Source organism: Eriocheir sinensis, chromosome 3, assembly GCF_024679095.1.
Source record: "Eriocheir sinensis breed Jianghai 21 chromosome 3, ASM2467909v1, whole genome shotgun sequence".
NCBI lineage: Eukaryota > Metazoa > Arthropoda > Malacostraca > Decapoda > Varunidae > Eriocheir > Eriocheir sinensis.
The window spans coordinates 11,784,038-11,808,438 of NC_066511.1; the positions used below are offsets into that span (position 1 = coordinate 11,784,038).

The 24,401-nt window shown below is 42.6% G+C and overlaps 2 protein-coding genes and 2 long non-coding RNA genes across 9 annotated transcripts in view; 1 reads left to right on the forward strand and 3 right to left on the reverse strand.

The window, feature by feature from the left end:
- Positions 1–696: 696 nt before the first annotated feature.
- Positions 697–9,893, reverse strand: LOC127005135 (uncharacterized). Of its 2 annotated transcripts, none has more exons than XM_050873752.1 (7): positions 9,695–9,893; positions 8,249–8,359; positions 3,720–4,952; positions 3,416–3,589; positions 2,961–3,145; positions 2,700–2,833; positions 697–2,533 (listed from the first exon to the last, which is right to left on the reverse strand). In XM_050873752.1, the coding sequence occupies exons 2-7, from the start codon at positions 8,259–8,261 to the stop codon at positions 2,188–2,190; spliced, it is 2,085 nt and encodes a 694-aa protein (XP_050729709.1). In that variant the 5' UTR covers positions 8,262–8,359; positions 9,695–9,893; the 3' UTR covers positions 697–2,187. The 2 variants fall into 2 exon arrangements, with proteins under 2 accessions (XP_050729709.1, XP_050729700.1); XM_050873743.1 differs by having other exon boundaries at positions 9,656–9,893.
- Positions 9,894–11,365: 1,472 nt separating this feature from the next.
- LOC127005143 (uncharacterized) lies at positions 11,366–16,316 on the reverse strand. Its single transcript, XR_007758351.1, has 2 exons — positions 16,170–16,316; positions 11,366–16,043 (listed from the first exon to the last, which is right to left on the reverse strand). It is a non-coding gene; the product is annotated as an uncharacterized LOC127005143 (long non-coding RNA).
- Positions 16,317–17,377: 1,061 nt separating this feature from the next.
- LOC127005146 (uncharacterized) lies at positions 17,378–18,327 on the forward strand. The gene is made up of 2 exons (XR_007758353.1): positions 17,378–17,503; positions 17,661–18,327. It is a non-coding gene; the product is annotated as an uncharacterized LOC127005146 (long non-coding RNA).
- Positions 18,328–19,233: 906 nt separating this feature from the next.
- The window catches only part of LOC127005150 (tyrosine-protein phosphatase 99A-like), a 107,834-nt gene continuing 102,666 nt past the window's right edge, over positions 19,234–24,401 (reverse strand). For all 5 annotated transcript variants that reach the window (XM_050873816.1, XM_050873792.1, XM_050873800.1 and 2 more), the window contains 7 exons: positions 23,876–24,042; positions 23,463–23,592; positions 22,908–23,075; positions 22,083–22,442; positions 21,633–21,847; positions 21,131–21,266; positions 19,234–20,061 (listed from right to left, as the gene is read on the reverse strand). In XM_050873816.1, the coding sequence (XP_050729773.1) occupies positions 19,696–20,061; positions 21,131–21,266; positions 21,633–21,847; positions 22,083–22,442; positions 22,908–23,075; positions 23,463–23,592; positions 23,876–24,042 (1,542 nt within the window). In that variant the 3' untranslated portion in view covers positions 19,234–19,695. The remainder of the gene's footprint in view (positions 20,062–21,130; positions 21,267–21,632; positions 21,848–22,082; positions 22,443–22,907; positions 23,076–23,462; positions 23,593–23,875; positions 24,043–24,401) is intronic.

Genomic DNA, 24,401 nt, shown 5'->3' on the forward strand with positions numbered 1-24,401 from the left:
CTGACCCCCACACTCTGCTGTCTCCCAAAACCAACGACGAGGAGAGCCAAGAACGAGATCACGAGGAACGAACGATCACTATATGTCCTTAAAGTTACCTCCGAACCACTGATCCCCACACTCTGCTGTCTCCCAGAACCAACGACGAGGAGAGCCAAGAACGAGATCACGAGGAACGAACGATCACTATATGTCCTTAAAGTTAGAGATATACAGATAGAGAAAACAGCCTCACCAGCATCCTCCAAACCACTGACCCCCACACTCTGCTGTCTCCCAAAACCAACGACGAGGAGAGCCACGAACAAGATCACGAGGAACAAACGATCACTATATGTCCTTAAAGTTACCTCCGAACCACTGATCCCCACACTCTGCTGTCTCCCAAAACCAACGACGACGAGAGCCAAGAACAAGATTACGAAGACAGATTGTTAAAGAAAATTGTTAGTAGTATAGCAATGGTTGGGTTCCTTTCGCTCGTCAAGACTATGCGTGTATATGCTAAGTGAAATAATGTTCAAATTCAGACTCTTTCAACAGTTTTATCGATGTAGGTAGTTGATTTATACGTCTGAAAAGGGAGAGAATGTCATCGAAATAGTGTTCAAATATATATACTCTTTAATTAAGCAGTTTCTTACAATTATAACCGAGAGAGAGAGAGAGAGAGAGAGAGAGAGAGAGAGAGAGAGAGAGAGAGAGAGAGAGAGAGAGAGAGAGAGAGAGAGAGAGAGAGAGAGAGAGAGAGAGAGCAATAGGCCTATCCCTTCTCCATCACCATTCCCCCCCTCTCTCTCTCTAGATAGATAGATAGATAGATATTTATCTTTCTCTCTCAACATAAACTATATACTTTAACAAAGCATTCACACGGAAACAGACCAGACCAAAGAGGCAGCCAAACAGCCCTCCCCTCTCCTCCTCCCCTTCCCCTCCCTTTTAATCATCATACACTATGTACACGTATACACAACATGATTGCCCTGCGAGAACTCTTTTCGTATAACATTCAACAACCGGTTTTAAAATTTTCATCGCTGCCCCCTCCTCCCTCCCTCCCTCGTGAAATTCGTCCCCCCCCCACCCACCCCAGCATACTCTCAATCTCTCTACGCGTAGCTATGTGGTCCCTGTGTGAAGACGCTCGGCTGTATCATCGAAAATAACCACGGGGTGTCCTGGAAAATACTATCATTGTGATTCCCACTCAAAATTACCCATCATATATTAAATCTAATCTTACTTTACCTAACCTAACCTGACCACATGACCCGTACAGAGAAAGGAAATACGCGTCCCCTCTCAACCCGGCTAACATACCAGTCACCTCCCTTTAAAAACTGACGTAACCCACTTTTCCGGGCGCCCGAGAGAACCTAGCGCTACTACTTCTTCGTCACTCGTTGCCGCCGCCTTAAGATCCATCGCCTTTAAGAAAATGCTGCCTCACGCTTGTTTACTAATGAATTAAACTTGTTCTCCCGTCTCGTGCTCTCCCTCCCTGCCTCCCTCCTTCCCTCAGCTACGTGTTAGTATTCAGAAATCACTCACCCTTGTATCGCCCTGTTTTAAACATACTAAGTTGAGACTATACTCGAAAAGTCTTTAGTAAGGCAAGACACACACACACACACACACACACACACACACGTGACCATATACAGAAGACGCCTCACAAAGCAAGCCACAGAGGAGGTAGAAGATCCACTCTTTACCCAACAATGTCTGGCTTTTAAGGTAGTGTATAGAGGAGCGAAAGAGAAGCTGGAGGAGGAGGAGGATCTTTTTCTTGGCTGACTGTAGCAGAAGGAAAAAAAGGCAATATTCTTCCTCTACGGGCAACGATTTTCTTTTTAACCAAGACAACTTCAGCCACTCCAACGCAAACCCCAAACACATCTACTACTTTCTTGGCTGACTAGCAGAAAAAAATGATAGTGTCCTCTACTCTAAGTGCAACAATTTCTCTTGTACCAATACATGTAAGCCAAACACATCGTCTACTTTCTCGGCTGACTAGCAGAAAAAAATGATAGTGTCCTCTACTCTAAGTGCAACAATTTCTCTTGTACCAATACATGTAAGCCAAACACATCGTCTACTTTCTCGGCTGACTATACAGCAGAAGGAAAAAAGGCAGCATTCTTCTTCTAAGCGCAACAACTTCCTACCAAAACAAACTTGTCACGTCTGTTGTCTGGCGGCGGGGAGAACAGCTTTGGCAGCCTCCACGTAGATCCCGAATACATCTTTTATCTTCTGAAGGAACGGCCTCGTGTCGGGCTCCGGCGGGCGGGGATAGCGGTCCAGAGGGTAGCGGGAGGAGCAGTTATTGACGCCCAGCCACCACCTTCGTAGGTTCGTGTACTGTCGCCGCCCAGCCACCTCCTCCTCCTTCTCGTCCTCGTCGTTGCGTGTCCCTCTGTGGTGCAGATTAAGGCAGAGCTCACACAACGGGGGTCCCAGGAGCACTTTCCAGTAATGACGCCACAGATGGTAACGGCCGTACAGCTCCGGTGAATTCCCAACCCTGCCGATGTTACAGTATAGTATCACATACACATACAAACCCACCCACCCACACTCACACATTTACCAGCACCCCACACCCGCACCCACACCCACACACGTGACAAAAGTGAATTTTAATATAGCACTCAAAGTTGAACAACAATAACAAGTAGGTAGGAACACACTCGTCCAGGAGGCGGGCCAGCTGGCGGGGCGTGCGGACGGTCGCGTCCACGTAGGAGTGAGGCGGCAGGAAGTCGGCGTAGCGGGCACCTCCGTAGACCACTGGCACCAGTCCGTAGTGCAGCACCAGCCACACCTTCAGGCACCGTTGTCAGGGGACGAGCCACCATGAAAATAAACAAATAACGAAAATAAATTAAATAATTCCACTGTTGTCATTTTTTATCATAAGTGTGTATACTCGAATTTCCTGCCCCGCCTACCTTCTCTGTGATGTAATCTTGACACATATTGTTCTCGAATGACAGATAAAATTTGTAGGTCGGCTGGAGGAGGCGGGAGTAGCACTCGACGTCTTCGTGAGTCTTGCCGCATCGCAGGTCACCGCACGAGCCAAACACATCGACGTGGAGGTGACGCTGAAGCTCCTTGACGTAGAACTCGCGGCCTGAAAACACAAACATGAGACGAGGGAGTTACGTAAGTCCGACACGGAAATAGGTACAGCAATAGGTATATAATGATTGTATTGACTGAAAGGGCTATAGGGTCGGTGATTGATGTGGTTCAGGTACACTCCATAGGGTTACTTTCGACGAAAACGTTGGCTGATTGCGATTGCCCCCACTCTCCACTTCTTATTGCGCCTATAAGTACTCTTAGCCTGTTTAATGTTGTGATATTTCGACATTCAAACTCTCTGGGTCAAGACACCCGCCTGAAAGAGTGCTGCAGTGCGACGCCATCCACACGGCGAGCTTGGGGCGGCTTAGAAAGGCTGACCAGTCCCGCCGCATGTCCTGCAGCAGCTCCCCGCGACCCAGCGCTGCCACGTAGTCACGGTAAGATGACCCGGAGGTGTTGAGAAGGCCTGGGCGCTCACCAACATCTCCTTAGGGAACAAAATAGATGAATAGATACATAAAGGAAGTTCACAAGTACCTGTTAGAGTTTGTAAAGGGATAAGAGAATCGCCAGGGAAGAAAGGGTTGATAAGTCACTACCCAAGCACGCCAGCTCACCTTTCAGCGGCCACAAGCCTCCGTAGAGCAGTAGCAAGTCAGAGTCCCGGTGGTAAGTGAAGGTCCAGTTGAAGAAGTCTGGCCGGCCGTATAGCTTTTCATCCTCCTTCCTTACCATCTTCCTTCGACTCTTGCGCCGTGGCTTAGCTCGGACAAGGCCACGAATGCTCCCGACCTCCTCCGGTGACTCCATGTTCAGCCAGATGTAGAGTTGGTCCGGCCGCCGCACGCCTGGCAATGAGTCTGCCTTGATGTCATCGGCGTGAAAAACTACAGCGTCCGCCTCTTCGGGGTGAGCAGACTCGAAGAGGAAACGGCAGCTTGAGACCGGACACACGTGATCCAGGCGAGTCCTCTCCCTCAGAAAGGTCTCCCACGATCCGCCGAAAAAGGTCGTGTAAAACAATATGGTCTTTTGGGTTTCGTCGACTTGGATATGTTGTATGAGGTTGTTTGAGGCTGTGGCGAGGGCAACGGAAGAGGCAGTGACGGTGGCGAGGTTTGCGGTGATGTTAGTGGTGGTGGTGGAGGAGGAGGAGGACGAGGAGGAGGAGGCGACGCTACTGGTGGAAGGAAAGGCAGAGGTAGCGGTGGAGGGAGTAAGTCGGTAAGTAGCTACAGAGCCTATTATTTTTTTTTTGTATGTATTTAAATAGTCTTTATTGGCGGTTTCTCTTCCATATTTCATTCTCGTAGTCCTGTTACCTTTTCCCACATAATATTTACCTTTGTTTTCAGATACAGTATTAGGCACGAGGTTGAGGTTTCTATCACCAAGCTCTCTTTCAGGAGGATATAAATTTTTTTCTACGTCATTATAGTTCTGAGGCCATTTACTTGACTCCCGATTGTCGCTAACTCTTCTTTCATCTTCGTTCCTGTTATCTTTTCTCACATAATAATCACCTTTGTTTTCAGATATTATATTAGGCATAAGGTTTAGGTTTCTATCATCAACCTTTCTTTCAGGAAGATATATCATTTCTTCTACGTCATTATATTCATGAGGCCTTTTACTCGACTCCCAATTGACACTAACTCTTCTTACATCTTCGTTCCCAATATACGAGTGCTGTTCCGGTAAGGAAGTCCGAGGAACGCCCCTTCTGCAGACCACCGCGAGCAGGACTCCGGCAGAGAGCGCCAAGACCAAATTCTTGCATCTGGCCGCGGCGCGAGACGGGCCACGGCACCTGCCACACCCAGGGCGACACAGGGTGTTCCGCGCGGGATCTGAGGGTGAAGGCGGTACAGATACTCTTCAAAATATACTCTATGCTCTAGGTTAGCAAATTACAACGAAAATGAGGAATAATCTAACTACTACTACTACTACTACTACTGCTGCTGCTACTACTACAACTATTTTTTTTACAGCTAAAGAAACAGCTCAAGGGCAACAAAAAAAAGGTGTAAAAGAAAAAAACCGCTAATCGCTGTTCTTACAGAGACAAAAGTTATGAGCGGCCAAAAGAGAGGTCAATTTCGGGAGGAGAGGTGTCTTGATACACTCCTCTTGAAAGAATTCAAGTCAAAGGCAGGAGGAAATATAGACGAAGGAAGGCTGTTCCAGAGTTTACCAGTGTAAGGGATGAAAGAATGAAGATGCTGGTTAACTCTTGCATAAGGGGTTTGGACAGTATAGGGATGAGCATGAGTAGAAAGTCGTGTGCAGCGGGGCCGCGGGAGGAGGGGAGGCATGCAGTTAGCAAGTTCAGAAGAGCAGTCAGCATGAAAATATCGATAGAAGATAGAAAGAGAGGCAACATGGCGGCGGACTTTAAGAGGTAGAAGACTTTCAGTATGAGGAGGAGAGCTGATGAGACGAAGAGCCTTAGACTCCACTCTGTCCAGGAGAGCTGTGTGAGTGGAGCCCCCCCACACATGAGATGCATACTCCATACGAGGGCGGACAAGGCCCCTGTAAATGGATAGCAACTGTGCGGGGGAGAAGAACTGGCGGAGACGGTACAGAACACCCAGCCTCGAGGAAGCTGATTTAGTAAGAGAAGAGATATGAAGTTTCCAGTTGAGATTTTGAGTTAAGGATAGACCGAGGATGTTTAGTGTTGAAGAAGGTGAAGGCTGAGTGTTGTCAAAGAATAGTGGATAGTTGTTTGGAAGATTGTGTCGAGTGGATAGGTGGATAATCTGTGTTTTTGAGGTGTTGAAGGACACCAGATTCTTCTTGCCCCAATCGGAAATAATAGTAAGGTATGAGGCTAAGCGTTCTGCTGCCTCCAGCCTTGAATCGTTTAGTTTCTGTTGGGTGGTTCTTCTATTAAAAGAAGTTGAGTAATGCAGAGTAGAGTCATCGGCGTAGAAATGGATAGGACAATTCGTTTTGGAAAGAAGATCATCAATGAACAACAGAAAGAGAGTGAGAAATGGGACAGAACCCTGCGGGACACCACTGTTAATAGGTTTAGGGGAAGAACAGTGACTGTCTACCACAGCAGAAATAGAACGGTCAGAAAGGAAACTGGAGATAAAGGTACAGAGAGAAGGATAGAAACAGTAGGAGGGTAGTTTGGAAAGCAAAGATTTGTGCCAGACCCTATCAAAGGCTTTTGATATGTCCAGCGCAATAGCAAAGGTTTCACCGAAACGGCTAAGAGAGGATGACCAAGAGTCAGTTAGGAAGGAAAGGAGATCACCAGTAGAACGCCCCTTGCGGAACCCATACTGGCGATCAGATAGAAGGTCAGAAGTGGAAAGATGCTTTTGAATCTTCCGGTTAACTATTGATTCAAAAGCTTTAGATAGACAAGAAAGTAAAGATAAAGGTCGGTAGTTTGAGGGATTGGAACGGTCACCCTTCTTAGGCACAGGCTGTATGAAGGCATACTTCCAGCAGGAAGGAAAGATAGATGTTGACAGGCAGAGGCGAAAGAGTTTGACCAGGCAGGGTGTCAGCACGGAAGCACAGTTTTTAAGGACAATAGGAGGCACTCCATCAGGTCCATAAGCCTTCTGAGGATTGAGGCCAGAGAGGGCATAGAAAACATCATTATGAAGAATCTTAATAACAGGCATAAAGGAGTCAGAGGGGGGATGAGTAGGAGGAATATGCCCAGAATCGTCCAGAGTGGAGTTTTTAGAGAAAGTTTGAGAGAAGAGTTCAGCCTTAGAGATAGATGAGACGGCGGTGTTGCCGTCAGGACTAAGGAGAGGAGGGAAAGATGAAGAAGTGAAGTTGGAGATGTTTTTGGCTAGATGCCAGAAGTCCCGGAAAGAATTAGAAAAAGAAAGGTTTTGGCATTTCCTATTAATGAAGGAGTTTTTGGTAAGTCGGAGAATAGATTTTGCACGATTCCGGGCAGAAATGTAAAGATCATGGTTAGCGGGAGTTCGAAGGCTCTGGTACCTTTTGTGAGCTGCCTCTCTATCTTTGACAGCACGAGAACAAGCGTGATTAAACCAAGGCTTTTTAGCATGAGGAGTAGAGAAAGTACGTGGAATGAACGCCTCCATTCCAGAGACAATCACCTTCGTGATGCTCTGGGCACACATAGAGGGGTCTCGCTCCTAAAAACATTAATCATTCCACTGGAAATCGGAAAAGTACATCCTCAGGTCGTCCCACCGAGCTGAAGCAAAATGCCAGAAGCATCGCCTCTTCGGTGGGTCTAGAGGGTGTACAGGAGCGATAGGACAAGCTACAGAAATAAGGTTGTGATCGGAGGAGCCCAACGGAGAGAACAGTTTGACAGAGTAAGCAGAAGGGTTAGAGGTAAGGAAGAGGTCTACTACTAATACTGTTACTACCTCTATTACTACTACTACTTATAGCGATGTAAAGGAAATTTGTTCTGGAGGAAGGAAATAAATCTGAGGTCTTCGCTTTGTCCATCATGCAAGCCATTGATTAATGTAAACGGGGTTGGCCGAGTTCGTGGACTTTACCGCGGCAATGTTTATGTAACGCTCTGCCCGTATCACTCGGTTTGTCTTGCAGGCTTTGGAAAGTTGACAGCGTTCTAAAGACACTTGCCGACTGCCGAGAAACATTTTGCTGCTGAGTCCGCTGGTGCTAACTGTTGTAGGAGAGTTCCAGAGACTTTTTTTAAAAGTTGGTGTTGGTTAACATCTGGTTAAGTCGCAAAGTTTGTTACGTAAACTCCAGAGAGTTATTGGAAATTTATATAGGAAACTGTTATGTTGTTTTGCTGCTAAATACGAACATTTGGAGGACAAGTGAAGGTGCTACTACTACTACTACTACTACTACTACTACTACTACTACTACTACTACTACAACAGCTCCTCCTCCTCCTCCTCCTACTACTACTACTACTACTACTACTACTACTAATTATAATAATAATAATAATAATAATAATAATAATAATAATAATAATAATAATAATAATAATAATAATAATAATAATAATAATAATAATAATAATAATAATAATAATAATAATAATAATATACATGATAATAATAATAATGAGTTCAACTCACTCTTGGTTCTTTATAATGTAAAATTATTAATCAGTTTAGTCACAAGGTTACTTCGCTCTCACCTGCCTTCACCATCTCGTCGGTAGGGACCTCAGACTACATCGAGGGAGGCAATTTTTCTTCGCCCACTTTTGGTTTCCCGTCCTTTTGAGCCTCCATGCACGTCTAACTTCCTTAAAATAAAAACAAAACAAGCTTCAGCCTTGGTCTTCTCCACTCGGGGGATGTCACACAAAGATAGACAAGCATATGAGGAGACTACAAGACTACAAACGCCACTACACAGTTATAATCCGTTCAGCTTACTGGACACAAATCAAAGAGAACCCCATCCCCTTCCCTTCCTCTTCCTGTGCTTCCCCTGGGTCGTCTACCTCCTTTTTAGCTGTGTCTCAATGACGGTGCATATCCCTCCCTCTCTCTCTCCTGCCTCTCACTTTCCTTCCTCACCTCCCTCTCTTCTTTCTCTCCTACCCTTCCCTTTCTTTCCCCAACTCCCTCTCTTTCTCCCTCCCCTCTCTCATACCCCTACTTTTCTTTCCCGAGCTACCTCCCTCCCTCCTTTCCTCTCCTCTCTCCTCCGCTTCCCTTTACTCCTCCAATTCCCTCTTGTAACCTACATTGCTTGGGAAACCGTGACCGCTTTATATAACGGGAGTCAACCCATCTCGATCCATTGCTTCCTAACGGTATAGTATTGTCATAAGCTATCACAGTTATATTTGTATCAAGACACGTACAGAGTAAAATAAGAAAAGTCTGCTTTGAGTTGAAACAGCGTTTATGACTGCCGTGGGGAGATCTTCACGCCAAAACATTTTATTAGTTTCTCGTGGGTGTTTGTGCTGGGCGTTCTGTATCCTACGTCATTTTTACGTGGAGGCGCATACTATTTCAAGTTTCTCCAATAAGAAGCAATACTGACTTCACGTACCCAAGAAAACATTTTATACACGCTCTCTGTATTATGTCCGTTGACGTGGAGGTAAAGACTATCTGAATCTTCTCGTCTGACTTAAAATATCCAAGCAAGCCTTTCATACATTTCCGACTCTACGAATGACGGTAATTAAACATACAAGACACTTTATTCTTGCGTTTAGTCCGTATCACTTCAGTCTAGGCTACGTTGACTCCAAAATGAGGCTTTATAATCACCACTTGTGGGTCCTCTTCGTTGAGGTTGTGACGCAGTAATTAACTTATCAGACTTTCCACAAACCATATAGATAAACAGATCGATAAAAGTTAATTGATGGATATATTTCAGTGGGGAGACGCCCTCGCGTGGCCGCTACACTGAGCCCAAGCTGCCGCATCCGGTATATGTTACAAAGTTAGTGGTGCTAGGCTATTAATTTGTGCTGCTATACTACTAAGCTTGTGGTCTAGCTTAAGGCACTAATCTTGTGGTGCTATGCTACTAATGTGGTACGCTTTCATCTCTTGTTGGTATAGCATGTACTTACCTCACACACCAGAGCAGCGTAGTACTAGCAGCCACTTACTATAACAATACCATCAAGTTGTGAAAAGGTGAACGTTGCACTTTACACAAAGCTGCTCCCTGGTCACCACTCCCTGCTCGTCCCGCCGGCACAGCCTTAGTGACGTGCCTGAACATCGTGAACAGCGAGGAACCACTCCGGCTCGCGTAATAGCCCATACCGTTCATTCGGGATGGGGGAGGGGAGGAAAACAACAGATGTAAGGTAACACCCAGGAGTGACTCAGCGCTTTATGCCTGAGGCAGCGGTTGTGGCGCCGCTGTCAAGGGAAAGCCAAGGCATAAAAAATGACGGAATATATATATATATATATATATATATATATATATATATATATATATATATATATATATATATATATATATATATATATATATATATATATATATATATATATATATATATATATATATGTGTGTGTGTGTGTGTGTGTGTGTGTGTAATTCACTTACTTTAAGGACTAGTATTTACTCTATCTCTGTATTCATTCCCATCAAGTGCTTGGGCAATGTTCTCCGTCTCCACATTTTATTGTTTTATTGTCCAGGGGGAGGTACTGCCCCCTCCCTTGTTGTGCTTTCCTTCCTACCATTGTATCTTTTTAATTTCATGGTGCTACCTACACATGTATTAATAGTTGTATAATCACACTCTGTCCTGCCTGGGGGTTGGGATGGCATGTTCCTCCCTTCTCCCTTGTTGTTTACCTGCAACAATAAACTCTCAATCAATCAATCACCTTCACCTCTTGGTCTGCTGCGGGTCTCTCTCTCGACAGCCAGCCGTTCCCCTACGGAAGAACACAGAGCTCATAGTACCGATCTTTGGGTAGGACTGAGACCACGGTCACATACAACACACCGCGACAACGAGGTCACAACTCCTTGCCTGACGTCGCGTACCTACTCACTGCTAGGTGAACAGGGGCTACACATGAAAGAAGATAAACCCAACTCATCTTCACCCGGCCGGGGAATCGAACCTGGTCCTTCTGGTTGTGAGGCAGACGCTCTATCCACTGAGCTACCGGGACGTGTGTGTGTGTGTGTGTGTGTGTGTGTGTGTTTATAGATAGGTAGATAGACATAGAGAAATATATATAGATAATTTTTGAAAATAGTCAACAATGGTTCAAAATGATGCAACTCTCTCTCTCTCTCTCTTTCCTGCCCAGGCCAGACCCGTGGATTCGTAGCTTGCCTCGCTAACCACTGCATCACAGAGGTGCTATAAAGTGCAGAAAATTCTGCACTGAGCTATGCAGTGGTGACGGTGGGCAGGAGGGCGGCGGTGAGCAGAGTTGTGCCCAGCATACCCAGAGATGAACTAAAGAAAACTTTGAAAGGAAAAAGCAAGTGTCAAACAGGGGAGATGGCCAAAGCATAGACCTACTCAAAGATCCAGGCTATTTCATATTTAATAAACTAGCTCATGTATGTACAAAACTCTTGCAGAGTCACAGAGTTGCTATAGCCTGGAGAAATGCTGCTCCTGTAATAAAACACACTAAAACGCAACATAAATATCTAGACAACTACTCACCAATTAGTTTCTTCCATGTAACATTATAAACCTTTCATTGAGACAATTTCAGTCACTGCAAAAACTACTTCACCCCTTTGCTTGTTCAGACTTTCTTCAGATCCTCAAATTGGAAATCATTTCAGTAAGTATTCACTTTATTGGTCTTTTTATTAACTTCTTTATATCCAATATAATGACTGGCAAGGCGAGCTGCAGCAGCCATCAGAGGTAGCTGCTGCCAGCCTCCTCGGACACACATGGTAGGAACAGTTAGCTATCGTCTACATCACAAAGTATTCTTCCATGACCAGGCTCGTGCAGACTGCTAGAGGCCTCCTACACGACACGCTAGGGTGAACCTGACTCACATATGATGCATCACTAAATTTATAACATACCCAAGTTCTGCACACATACAAATTGTAGTTAGCCTTGATAGCCATGAGGTACACAGTTCTAACAAGTCTATATGTACATATATAAACATACATTAAAAAAACTTTATTACATACCACAAATCTTTGGAAGGGTAATAGAGAACACATATGCTAGCCTTGTTGATCAAAATGTTCCACTGGAATTGATCTAATCTGTAGTTACTGGAATATAAAATACACAATGTAGTAAAAAATAACCTGCAGTGTAAATGCTTTAATATCAAAGACACGAGTGGGAATGTTAACAAAGAACTGCTGCGGGGCGACCCACAAGTCATTTGGCAATCAAACATACAACAAACTTTGGTAATTTAGTATCTTGAAGACCTGCTTTCCCTCAATGAATTCAACAGAAAAGTTACCGGTGAACATTCCTGTCTAAGTATCTTGAAGTGTGGTTCACAACAAGTCTGTCTCGACTGCTCCCATGTGTTGACGGACATGACCTACCAGGACCAGGCTATCACTTAGTGGAGTAGGGAAAATCCTGAAGCTATTTTGACTTGGCTTGGCATTAAACAACAAACCTTCACTACTTTAGCCTTTGCTCAGTATAAAATATAGGTTGTATTTACCCATAACTTAAGCTACAGTAATACTACCTTCATGTACATAAAAAAAAATGTTCGGAATATTACTTCATGTGAAAAAAATAAATCGTAAGTGGGCACATTATAGCTGAAACACATCTCTGCCTCCTCCACACCTCACTAGCGCAGGACACTTTGTGCAGTGCAGGAATCGTACGTCACTCTCATGCCTGCATGACGGCACAAGGGACAGGACAGCTTGGCACGCTCTCAGTCGCAAGTGTTTTCATTAAGTAGCCAGAATCCCTGCACTTGAAACTATGAAAAGTCAAGTAGAAAAGTCACAGTTGAAAACATAAATGAATTGAGAACGACTTTTAAACCATGAAACAAGATAGAATAAAACATTGAAATACTTTGCCTGTTTACTAATGGTTCATAATCTTTATCCAGGTACACAGATTGGTAATATTGCATTGCTCAGTAAAATGCACTTTGTTCTATTCTGAAATGCATCAGTGGTGTTACTCCTTCACAGGGCAATGTTAAAACAGTTTACTTTGTTTCCTGCTCTATGTCTTGGCACTTCCCAAAAGTAGATATTGCATGGTGAACTTATATAAAAAAAGTCACCAAATATGGAGCCTAATCTCTCCGTCATAAAATGTTACCGGAAAACTTATTTCGTGAGATAAAATAAACTTTATTTGTACTTTTGCAAAACAAAACTAAGAGTAAATGCAGGGAAGTACAACAACAAACATCCAAGTGCAAGGTGACAGATTGCAAAACACTCAATTCCTTACATTGTGACACAAAAGGAAAAGAGAGAGAGAGAGAGAGAGAGAGAGAGAGAGAAATTATGAATTTTATCCCAGTGAAATCTTAGTTAAATCAGCTCCGTATGACTGGACAGCAAGCAATACTCAATTCTGTACTTAAATCTACCTTTCAGAACATCCTCAACTGACTCCACCAAATTTCTGCAGCAAAGTCTCGGCAGTTTACTCAGTCAGCAGGGCAATGAATTTACGTAAGCAATAGTTTGATGTTTCTCAGGTCTGCACGGGGGAATCAACACACATGAGACCCTTGATCAACCAAATGACATGTTTCTGGCACAGTTAACACATACGAACATAGAGAAGAGTGTGATGGTGTCCACTTAGTTAAATGGCACTGAAGAGTATATTTTGTGATGCACTGAGGAGTTGAAACTATGTAATGCTGCCCCATCCCAGTGTCTTCAGTATGCATGTGGTGTACCTAAGATGTTGCCTTCTGGAACCCTAAAGTAATAATACTCTTGGACATACATCAAGTGAGAATAGGAGGGAGGGATTTAAGGTGCTGATGCCACGGCCTTCTGTGATGCAAGAGCAGAGAAACAGATGTTGAGATGAGTTCCTGGCCATGATTTTTTTTTAGTTATTCTCTGCTATATAAGAAGCTACTGACTTACACTCTATCCTTCACTGGCTTCAAGATTAGAGGGGAGTCATGTTTCAGGCAGAAGTCATTACTCTGCAAGTTCCTGTGTGGTAGCAAGGTGCAGTTAACTTGCAAAGCGAATAATCAGGGACCAAATTAGTGACGATTGGTGTCAGATTTGATGATACTTTGTAATGTAGAATAAATAAATTAAAAAAATAAAAAGCTAACAGGCATTTATATGATGATACATAAAGAAACTAAATATAAGAAAGACTCTGGTCAGACATGAATTTGCAATCAATATACGATGAGAAGATTTTGGGAGTAGACCTATTTGAGACAAACCATGTAAGCTGGTTATTAAAAGGAAAGTAAAACAAAGACATTAATGAAGTGTGGGATGAAATACTTTGAAGAAATAAGTGGTATAAAAAGTAACTTACCACAGAAAATTGATAAATATGGAGTGAAGTGTATTGGCCGATATCATAAAAAAAATCATTTACCATCACTAAAAAATCAAAAACAAAAAAACACATTGTCAGTTCAACAAAGCGTCACAAAAATAATGAAAAAAAGACAACGCAAAAAGTTATGGAGCGAATACTGTTCATGATATTCTGGCCACCAATAGCGAGAAGAAGCCTTGGACAGCTTATGTTATGCATAGAGCAAATAACAACAGTTGGACGGTTAGACTGACCAAATGATAACCCAGAGCTGAGAAACAAGGTGAGGGAGACACAACACAGACATCACACTAATAACAATACACAAGATGCCAACATGAACTACAACCAACAAACAGCGCTGATGTGTGAAGAAAGGTCGGCCCTTGTCCTGCATTGGCCTGTATATGGTGATGGTGGTGATGGTGGTGGTGGTGATGAGAGTGCTTGATAATGCTGATAAAAACAAATTAACTGATGCAGAAAGATTACTAATGACTATGATGCTGATAAGTTTTCATTTAGACACCAAGTCCTCAGTTATGAAGTTCTCGTCTCTCATTCTGATGTCATGGTGGATGTATTTCCTTTCCATTCTCTGCACTGTGAAGTAGAGTTTATCAAAGACTCTCTGGGAAGAATGTCACTGATTTCAATGTCTTGTCATCTTTCTGAGGGATACACATCAAGTTAAATGAAATATGGTTACTCTATGCAATTAATAAGAGGGTGTAAAGTAAAATTTGGTTATCCTTGGGGACTGCAAAGGCATATAAAAAGAAAATGAGGGGAATGCCATTGGTGGTGGGACATTGTGCATTTCAAAAAGTAGGCTTGTGGTTTGCATTTCTGTTACTTTCTGCATCATCAGTTGTTGCCAGTTTTGTGTCACTGTCCACCAATAAAGCAGAAAAAAAAAAAAAAAAACTCACGAAGTAAATGTTGCATCAGTTTGACTCATACTTACTACTCCCTCAAAGAAGTGTAAACTTGCTTTAGGATGGAAGGGATCAACACAGCTGCTTTACATTGGGCTTTACAGGTGTTTACTAGCATGTCAGCACCTCATGCCTTGGATAACATGTGCAATCCAATAAGGGGCAAATAACTACTGGAATTTTGTTTACATGTTTTCAACTCATTTAAATTGTAATACTATTCTTCAACCTGTGACACATGAGGAGCAGATTATATTGCAGAAGCTGAACACCTGAACTGCCATTGTCTGCCTTCTGGATGTTTTGATACCAATCAGAGAACAGCAAATCAAGGTCATATAAAAATATAAAAAACATTGTTGATAATGATCATCACAACAATGGTGGTGACGACAATGATCATGATGAGGTGATAACACTGCCTTCTGGAAGAACTGAACAGATGTGAATTTCTACTTATTTGATTTACTTGGTGCAAGTCAGGTATTGAAAAATGGGAGTTTCATTATTCATGGCAATTGAATCAGCTATTCTCATATGCCTGAAAGCTTCTACTGGTCTGTTAAACTTTTGGTATGCAGACAGACCTCTCCCTAAAGACAGCAGAGGAGGGAAAGAATGGAGACGGCTGGACAGAAAGGGAAGAAAAAGTACTTCAGGCTTTCTACCTACACTTAAGGTCGGGGCTCACCACACCTCTACCAAGGGAAGTAATCCTGGACGAGGCATCCCAACACTAAAAGACTGCACAACCTCCATGCACAAAAATGGTTCATCGTAAATATGGATAATTTACGCTACTCAAAATTTTTAATAATTACCTCAAATTTCTAACGGATGAAAAGCATCTCAACACAGATTCTCTACACATTTACTACCCCTTACAGCACTTCACAAGCCTTTTTCTTCTCCTTTCCTCAACTCCGCATCCTCATCTCCATTCCCTCGTATTCCCTCACGATGCATGAAGGCTTCCACACTGGCCATGGCAAAACCTTCACCTATACATTTACTGCCCCTTACAGCACTAAACATACCTCGTTTTTCTCCTTCCCTCAACTCCGCATCCTCATCTCCATTCCCTCGTATTCCCTCACCACGCAAGAAGGCTTCCACACTGGCCATGGCATAACCTTCACTGCCCCTTACAGCACTAAACATACCTCTTTTTTCTCCTTCCCTCAACTCTGCATCCTCATCCATTCCCTTGCACTTCCACACTGGCCATGGCAAAACCGTCATCTAGATATTAGTGTCCAGGATTAATTAAGGTGTTACGTGAAGATCAGTTCTCCCAATATGAATCCGCACACAACCAATTCTAGTTAACGTGTCTCTTTAAATGATGCATAGGCTGAATGTGTTAATTTCTGTGAGTCAGACAGTCCATGCAACACAGTGAACTATAGAGATTTTTCACCTCTGACGTGTATGTGCTTCTGTTAACTGTGCCATCAACATATCATCTTACTTTTAATCATTTAGTGACAGCTGTTGCCTTCCCTTTCCCCACACCAAGGAACTTTTTCCATATATCAAAATTGCTTCATCTACTCTATTGATTTATGGCAATATAAAATGCTTGAAGAAATGACTTGATCATCTGGCAAACTATGATGATCTTTTTAATATCCTTTTTTCATTATTTAAAAGGTACCACTTGCAGGCATTGTATTTCTAGAGTCTTGAACATCCACCAAGAGTAACCAACTAGCCAATGGGACCTTCCAGCCTCTTAGGGCCAGAGTGGGCAAGTCACTAATTCTGTTCACCAATATTATAATCAACAGGAAACCAGGGGTCGTATTCTTAAACATTTTGGCACCCAAGTATGCATTTTTGACAAGGGTTTCGTAGGAGTTTCGGGCAATTCCAAGGGTAGTTTAATGACCCTGCTGGTAGTTTGATCCTTCTTCTGTACCTTGAACGTGAGAAAACACTCATGATAACCAGATTAATCTACTTTTCAGCCTCTGGAAATGGTTGACATGAGAGGTGGAAGCGTCTGAGAATACTGACCCAGATTAACGGCATTAGTTTTGGTACTGCAGAGAGCAAGTGCTGTGGGGAAGTGGAAAACCTCTCCCTTTTTTGTCTACACAAGTGAGAGCACAAATCTTTGGCTTTAGTACACTCAAAGAACAAGACTCGCATCACTTGCCACAAAGCCATCAATACCAAAAATGCAAACCAGGTCCTGCCAATGACTTTATAACCCAATCTTTCCCTTCAGTGTGCAAAAAGAGCTCCATCCTGCAGGCTATAATGGAATAATTCTAGGCTATGTTAGAGGAAAAAATCCTTCCCTTTTGCTGTAATCAACATCTGTCTTGCAAACCAGGTCCTGGCAGTGACTTTATGACCCCACCTTTTCCCTTCTTTTACAGTGTGCAGAAAGAGCTCCATCCTCCAGGCTATAATGGAATAATTCTAGGCTATGTTGGCAGGAAAAAAATCCTTCCTTTTTGCTGTAATCAACATCTGTCTTGCAAACCAGGTCCTGGCAGTGATTTTATGACCCCACCTTTTCTCTTCTTTTACAGTGTGCAGAAAGAGCTCCATCCTGCAGGCTATAATGGAATAATTCTAGGCTATGTTGGCAGGAAAAAATCCTTCCCTTTTGCTGTAATCAACATCTGTGTCTTGCAAACCAGGTCCTGGCAGTGATTTTATGACCCCACCTTTTCCCTTCTTTTACAGTGTGCAGAAAGAGCTCCATCCTGCAGGCTATAATGGAATAATTCTAGGCTATGTTGGCAGGAAAAAAATCTTTCCTTTTGCTGTCATCAACATCGGTGTCTTGTCTCTCACCCTCCCTTGCCAGTGTACCGCCTGCTGCCCTTACTACCTACAACAGTAACTGCTCAGTGGTTTCAAAATGCCAAGAATATGGGAAAGACCAATTTTTATGTCCAATGCACTCTGGTATGGCTTGACAACCAGCTTTAATAAATACTGTAATAATAACAATAATGCTAACATATCAACCTTTGGTGTGATCTCTAGTCTACAATAATTTGACTGATGTGAATTTTCCGGGGCATAACAGAAGATGACATACCACTTATGGTGTGTGTGTGTGTGTGTGTGTGAGAGAGAGAGAGAGAGAGAGAGAGAGAGAGAGAGAGAGAGAGAGAGAGAGAGAGAGAGAGAGAGAGAGAGAGAGAGAGAGAGAGAGAGAGAGAGAGAGAGAGAGAGAGAGTTAGAGAGAGAGAGAGAGAGAGAGAGAGAGAGAGAGAGAGAGAGAGAGAGAGAGAGAGAGAGAGAGAGAGAGAGAGAGAGAGAGAGAGAGAGAGAGAGAGAGAGAGAGAGAGAGAGAGAGAGAGAGAGAGAGAGAGAGAGAGAGAGAGAGAGAGAGAGAGAGAGATCTATTGCATCATTTCCTGGGCACTCTGCAGCTTGCACAACTAGTACCCTCCTCAAGCAGGACTGAGATGAGATTCATCCATAATTTACAACATAGGTACATTTTTATATTAAAATCCCTATTTAATATTCAAACCCTAGATTGCCTAAGAATCAACAATTGTGAATATGTAGAAAAAAATGTTCAGCATCTTGTGTCTTGGGTCTGCAAACTGTCATCTAGAATCTAGGCTATGAAGGACTGTTCTTTGTGCAAGACTTGTGCAGGCTGGGCCACTGGCCTGCCCTTAGCTCTGTTACTCACTGGTACCTCTGTAAAAATGACATTCAACTTGAACACTGTCATACATGAAAAAACGTGAGAAAATATGTTTTTAGGATAACTATGGAATAAAGGGACTGGCACCCTCATACCAAAATACCTATGCTCTAATATTAACTAGACTAGATGTCTTTAACACAGAGGGATTACCCCTTCACTGTTACCAAGTAGAAAAATGCAAGTTATAAAGTACATAAAAAAAATGATTAATGTAAATGAAAGACACCACAATATGAAAATGATTCTGTACACAAACATGTCAACCCACTGATATATATATATATATATATATATATATATATATATATATATATATATATATATATTTATAAAATGTAGTCATATATATATATATATATATATATATATATATATATATATATATATATATATATATATATATATATATATATATATATATATATATATATATATATATATATATATATATATATATATATATATATATATATATATATATATATATATATATATATATATATATATATATATATATATATATATATATATATATATATATATATATATATAATGAGTGTCTGGGAATCAACAGCCTTCCTGTGGCCTCAACTTGAGGCAGGAGGAGGAGGTGGCACTGCGTGCGCCCTGCTACACAAGGAGCCTACTTTTACTGCTGGTCTACAGCAACCAAGTCTATTAGTTTCCCGGACGAATGAGTCACTTACAGCTATGTCTTTTCAAAGTTTATTAAATGCATCGTGTGTTTTCCCTTCAGGGTAATGTTGTGTGAGTTCTGGTGAAATTTTCTATTTCTTCAAGCACTTGGTCACTGTCACACTGTCAAAGAAGCATAAGTATGTCCTCTGCTTTAAACACCACAACGTGCTGTGTACAAATCACTCACAGAATGATTCATAACTTGAAAACTTCCTTCAACACTGTGCATTCAGGAATCACTTCATGGGACACGTAAGTCTAAAAAGAGTAACTCAGTTCAAATGACTTCACAAAGTGTTTTCTTAGACTGGAGGGATTTCTGTTGCCTGAGGCGCATCCTCCATGCCTTCCGGAGGGACTCGCACTGTCCCATTGCCGGTAAGCATTGCATGTCCATTGGAGGGCACCTGGCCGTTAGCACAAGTACTGGGTGGAGGCGTGCTAGCCGTGGGGAGGGGCAGTGCAGTGGGTGAAGATGGGGGAGTGCTGAGAGGGAGCGGTGAGGGAGGAGCCTTGGGTGTGACTGATGCTATCGGGGTGATGGTGGTGACGGGCGGCATGGTGATGATGGGGTCGTTGAGCCCCGCCATGTCGCTGCTGCTGCCGCTGTGGCTCCCTTCACTCTCCACGTAAGACTCCATGGCTCGGTATATAAACAGTATATCGTCCTGGAAGAAAAATGTAACTTTACTTAATGACACACTAAAAAAAGATACCTTTTTCAAACTTATGTATCTGGCACATTGTCTGTTACAACACCACCTCTCTTACCTGTGCTGGTGCTGGGGTGTTCCTGCTTAGCCCTTCCTAGGCACACAGATCTTGCTTATGCAACTTCTTAATCACCAAAGTTTAATGAAGCTTGCTTGGATATTTTGCATAATGTCATATTTAGCTCCTTCCATTTTTATTGAGTGCAATATTATTTTTGGTGGTAGTATCTTGCAGGAAACAGGAACTCAGTAAATTTATACTTGGATGGAATGGGTACAATTAGTTATAGTTTTATATATAAATGGTGTGAGAAAGTGACAGTTTTGGGGGTCTTTGATGAGTTTACATATTGATGAGAATAACCTCTTATGCAAAAGAATCCAAAGCTTCTTGTAGAAACTTGGTATCGATTCTAACTTGCCATCATTGTTGAAAATGTTACTTTGGAAGTCATTATTGGCGAGATCCTACTCTAACACCGACAGACAACAGACTGCCAATAACAAAAAAACCTGAAATATTTAAGTTATGACTGTTAATAAATTTTGACTGTCGCCATGACTGGTGACAGTGTGTGGGTAAGCATATTAGATACCATGCGTTAAGGGAATATGCATAAATTCATATCTTCTAGCCATGTTTACTGAGCTTCCAGAGGGCATCTCCTCACTCCTTCCACTAGCACAGGGTGAGTACCTTACCATCATGCCTGTGGGGAGCATGAGCTGGGAGGTGCAAGGCCTTAAGGAGCAGTGGTGGGGAGTGAACGGCCTCACTTAAACACCAGCCTAACGTCAAAGGATTATCATGAACAAGACAATAAATAGGAAGAAACCATTTCCAATGTGCAAACCTTGAAAGTCTCCTCCAGCCAAAAGCTGTGTGCTTCCAACTCCTGGGGAAAATAAGTTTCTATCATCAGCATTGAACTAAAAATGGGTGAAAGCTTACTTGTACATCCTGCATCCTTACCTTGCAATGCTGCAGTGTTTTATCTTTATGATTCCCAGAAAGGCTACTCACTTGACTAGTCCATATGCTTGGTCGTCTGTTGTGGTAAAGTTTACAATACATGTAGGTGTCCAGGCACTGCTCAAACTCCATCTGACTTCTGAGTGTCGTCAGGGCACAGAACGTCGCCGCCTCAGTGCCGCCAAACCTGGGGGAGGAGAAACATTAACCCCTTGACTGCGGATTCCTTACAAAAAGACATTACCAAGCTACAGGAATGAAACAAAAAGTGGCCGCTATAATTCAATGAAGAAAAATGTAGTCATGCACCTAGGGAGGGGAAATCCAGCACACCGATACCACGTGAGAAACACTCCACTATCCACCACAGAGGCAGAGAAAGACCTTGGACTACATGTTACCAGGCTACCAGTGAAAGCCAAATCTGTGCCAATTGCAACGGATGGGTTAAATATATTATATGGAAAGAATTACTATATTTGTCTGTGATAAGCTTTTCATTATTGATTTCTTTATGTGTACTAGCCATATCTTACAGTCCTCTTTCACTCACCTATCAACAACTATTAGAGGCCCATTCTGGTAATTTGTGTGTGCCTCCGAAATGAGTGACACAAGGCTCAGAGTGGTGGTGAGGGCAGGGAGGGTGTGGGGCCAGCCCGGGGCGTGGATTAATCTGACTGGCAGCTCATAGTCGTCTTGTAGACTTTGTACAGCAACTTCCACAGCCACTAACCCTGAGTTCAGCTTCTCCTCCAAGTACCGAACCTTGAAACGAGTTAAAACATTTATTGAATAACTTGAACAAAAAAAGGGTAATAGCTACTAGATGATGTCAATTGCTTCTCGTCTGATGGTAAATACAGTTCACCGTGCCTATAATCCAGAGGTGCAATAGTTTACATTTATCTTTACTCATGAACAAAACTTCCCACCTCTTCTATAATATGATTTAGTATCTGGTATTATAAAAAAAATTCAAGTGATGTTTATTGTAATCTACCTTCCAGTGCTCAGAGTCAAAGTCATCGTGCTGGGCCGGCCAGAACTGTGGGAATCCTTGGTCCTCATCCACAGCTGTTAACACCACTATAGTCTGGGCATTGTGGTCCCAAACCATCTGCCAGAAGTCCAGTATGGCATTTGGCAGAGGATGCTGCGTGATGATAAACTCCCTCAGCCTCTGGTGGCCCATGAGCCAGGTGGCGTTGATGTAGTCAGAGCCGTCCACACCTGGCTTGGGCGTGAGGTGCACTCGCCCATTCTCCATGGGCAGGTGGTCCGTGCTGCGGTTCTTCTCCCTATTCACTGGCTTCATGGCACTCACCACGTTGAAATCACGGGGTTGAAAATGAGTGATGAGCTGAAAAATATAAGAGATTGGTATTAGCAACAACTGGTTTTTCTGTGCTGCTAATATTGGTTGAGTCATCATAACCAATGAGTGAGACTACCTCACACTCAGTTTTTCTTGGCCTAAATACCTTGAAGGGCACTGCAGAGTCAGCAATGTTAGCCTCTCTTGTCTCAGATTTATTTAGTTTGTGCCATCATCCACTCTGAATTTCCTTCTGTTGCTTCTACCAAACTTATCCACTGCTTATTACAAACCACTCCTGCTTTTGCCCAACAGAACAACATAACTCACACAAACTTGTTACTTAGAAATGCTCCACTCCATTCCAATCCCACTGTTGCCTTGACCTAAACACTGGTGGTAGTTGTGCTCGTCCCAGAAATTAGAACATCACCTTTGAGGATTGAACAATTTTTATAAATGTTGTCTATTATAACAGTGAAGACACACAAATTAAGCATACTAGTGTACCTTGTATTGATGATTGAGGAGATACCACGGCTGGGGCTTCTCCTGGGAGTTGTCTGGGGCCTGCAGCATGCGGATGTATCTGCTGGTCCCGGCACTAGGAATATTGGTGTCCCCACTCTGGATGGCTTCCAACAGGGCATCGTGAATAAATATATATTGTTCTTCAGTCTGAAAAATGATTTTGATAACATTAGTTACAAAGTCTGGTAAAAATAGGGAAATCAAAACATAATAATTAATACTTGGAGCAAATGATATGGGTCTGTAGTCAAGCACAGAAGATGGTAATCCTTCAGGTATGGGCATGATGTTAGACACCCCGACAAGCATATAAGGAAACAGCTGAGGATCAATGCCCCACATGGATCAAGATCTTACGTATGAGTGCAATGAATTCTTTGGATGTGAATACTACCTTACAGAAAGTACAATCCAACAGTAAACTATCAAGACTGAGCTCTGAATCAACATGTGTCTTGAGCTGTCCAGCTTATGTTCAATATATCAGAAACGAAAATAAGAACTAGAGAATAACAACTTGGAAATGCCACTTACTTGCACGAGAAAGTTTCGCTGTGTGCGAATGTGTTTAAGAAAACCCCATATATTGAGTCGCCCCTTAGCACGAATATGCTGCAGCATGGCATCAAGCACTATGTAGGTGCCTGTCCTGCCTACTCCAGCACTGGAAGGAACCACAGTGTGTCATGTTGTGAGTGCCACTATGATAGATACATTCAAGAGGAGGTTAGATAAATTCATGGAAAGTGAGGTTAGGTAGGGTTATCTTTACAAGAGCTGCCTTGTATAGACCTACTGCCCTCTTGCAAGCTCCTTATGTTTAACAATTGGAGACTCCTTGTTGCTATGTAATAAATTTACTTTCCAAAATCAGAGAAACTAAATATTCAAAGAAGCTGTGAATCACTAAAACCTTAATGTACTGTTGCTCAAGCTCATCAGTGTACCTGCAGTGAACTATAATTGGACCTGCATCTTCTGGGTTGGCTGCAGCAGATTTCCGGACAAAGGAGAGGACTGGCAAGGGGTGGTCTGGGGTGCCGTGGTCTGGCCAGTTTGTGTAATGGTACTGGTACAGCATGCGCTCGCCTCCGCCAGACTTCTTACACTTAATCTGAAAGAAGGTCAGTTAAGTGAGTAAAGGTGTTCATGATGTATTGCACGTCCAGCCCCATGAGGGAGAATAAGGATGTAAAATGAAGAGAAGATGAAAGAAGAAAGAAGATTCGTGATGTGTTGATGCTGATTTTACTGGAAGGGTGAGGTACAGTGATCTCTGCCAATCTGTTATTTTCTAATTTGGACTTTTGAATAACATGGTACATAGAATATTATAAGAAATCCTAAACATTCATAAAAGCTACATTTGATAGCACTAGACCTTATATACTAATCTATTCATCTATTAATTACATGAGGTCTAAATCTTTCAATTTGATCACTGTGGAAGTAAATACAAATGTTGATACAGAG

Excerpts from the sequence above, each read along its gene's own strand:
- LOC127005135 (XM_050873752.1), bottom strand. Across the intron at positions 2,834-2,960 it reads AAGATTACATCACAGAGAAG|GTGTGGCTGGTGCTGCACTA; the intron begins GTAGGCGGGGCA and ends CGGTGCCTGAAG. Across the intron at positions 2,534-2,699 it reads CTGGCCCGCCTCCTGGACGA|GGTTGGGAATTCACCGGAGC; the intron begins GTGTGTTCCTAC and ends TAACATCGGCAG.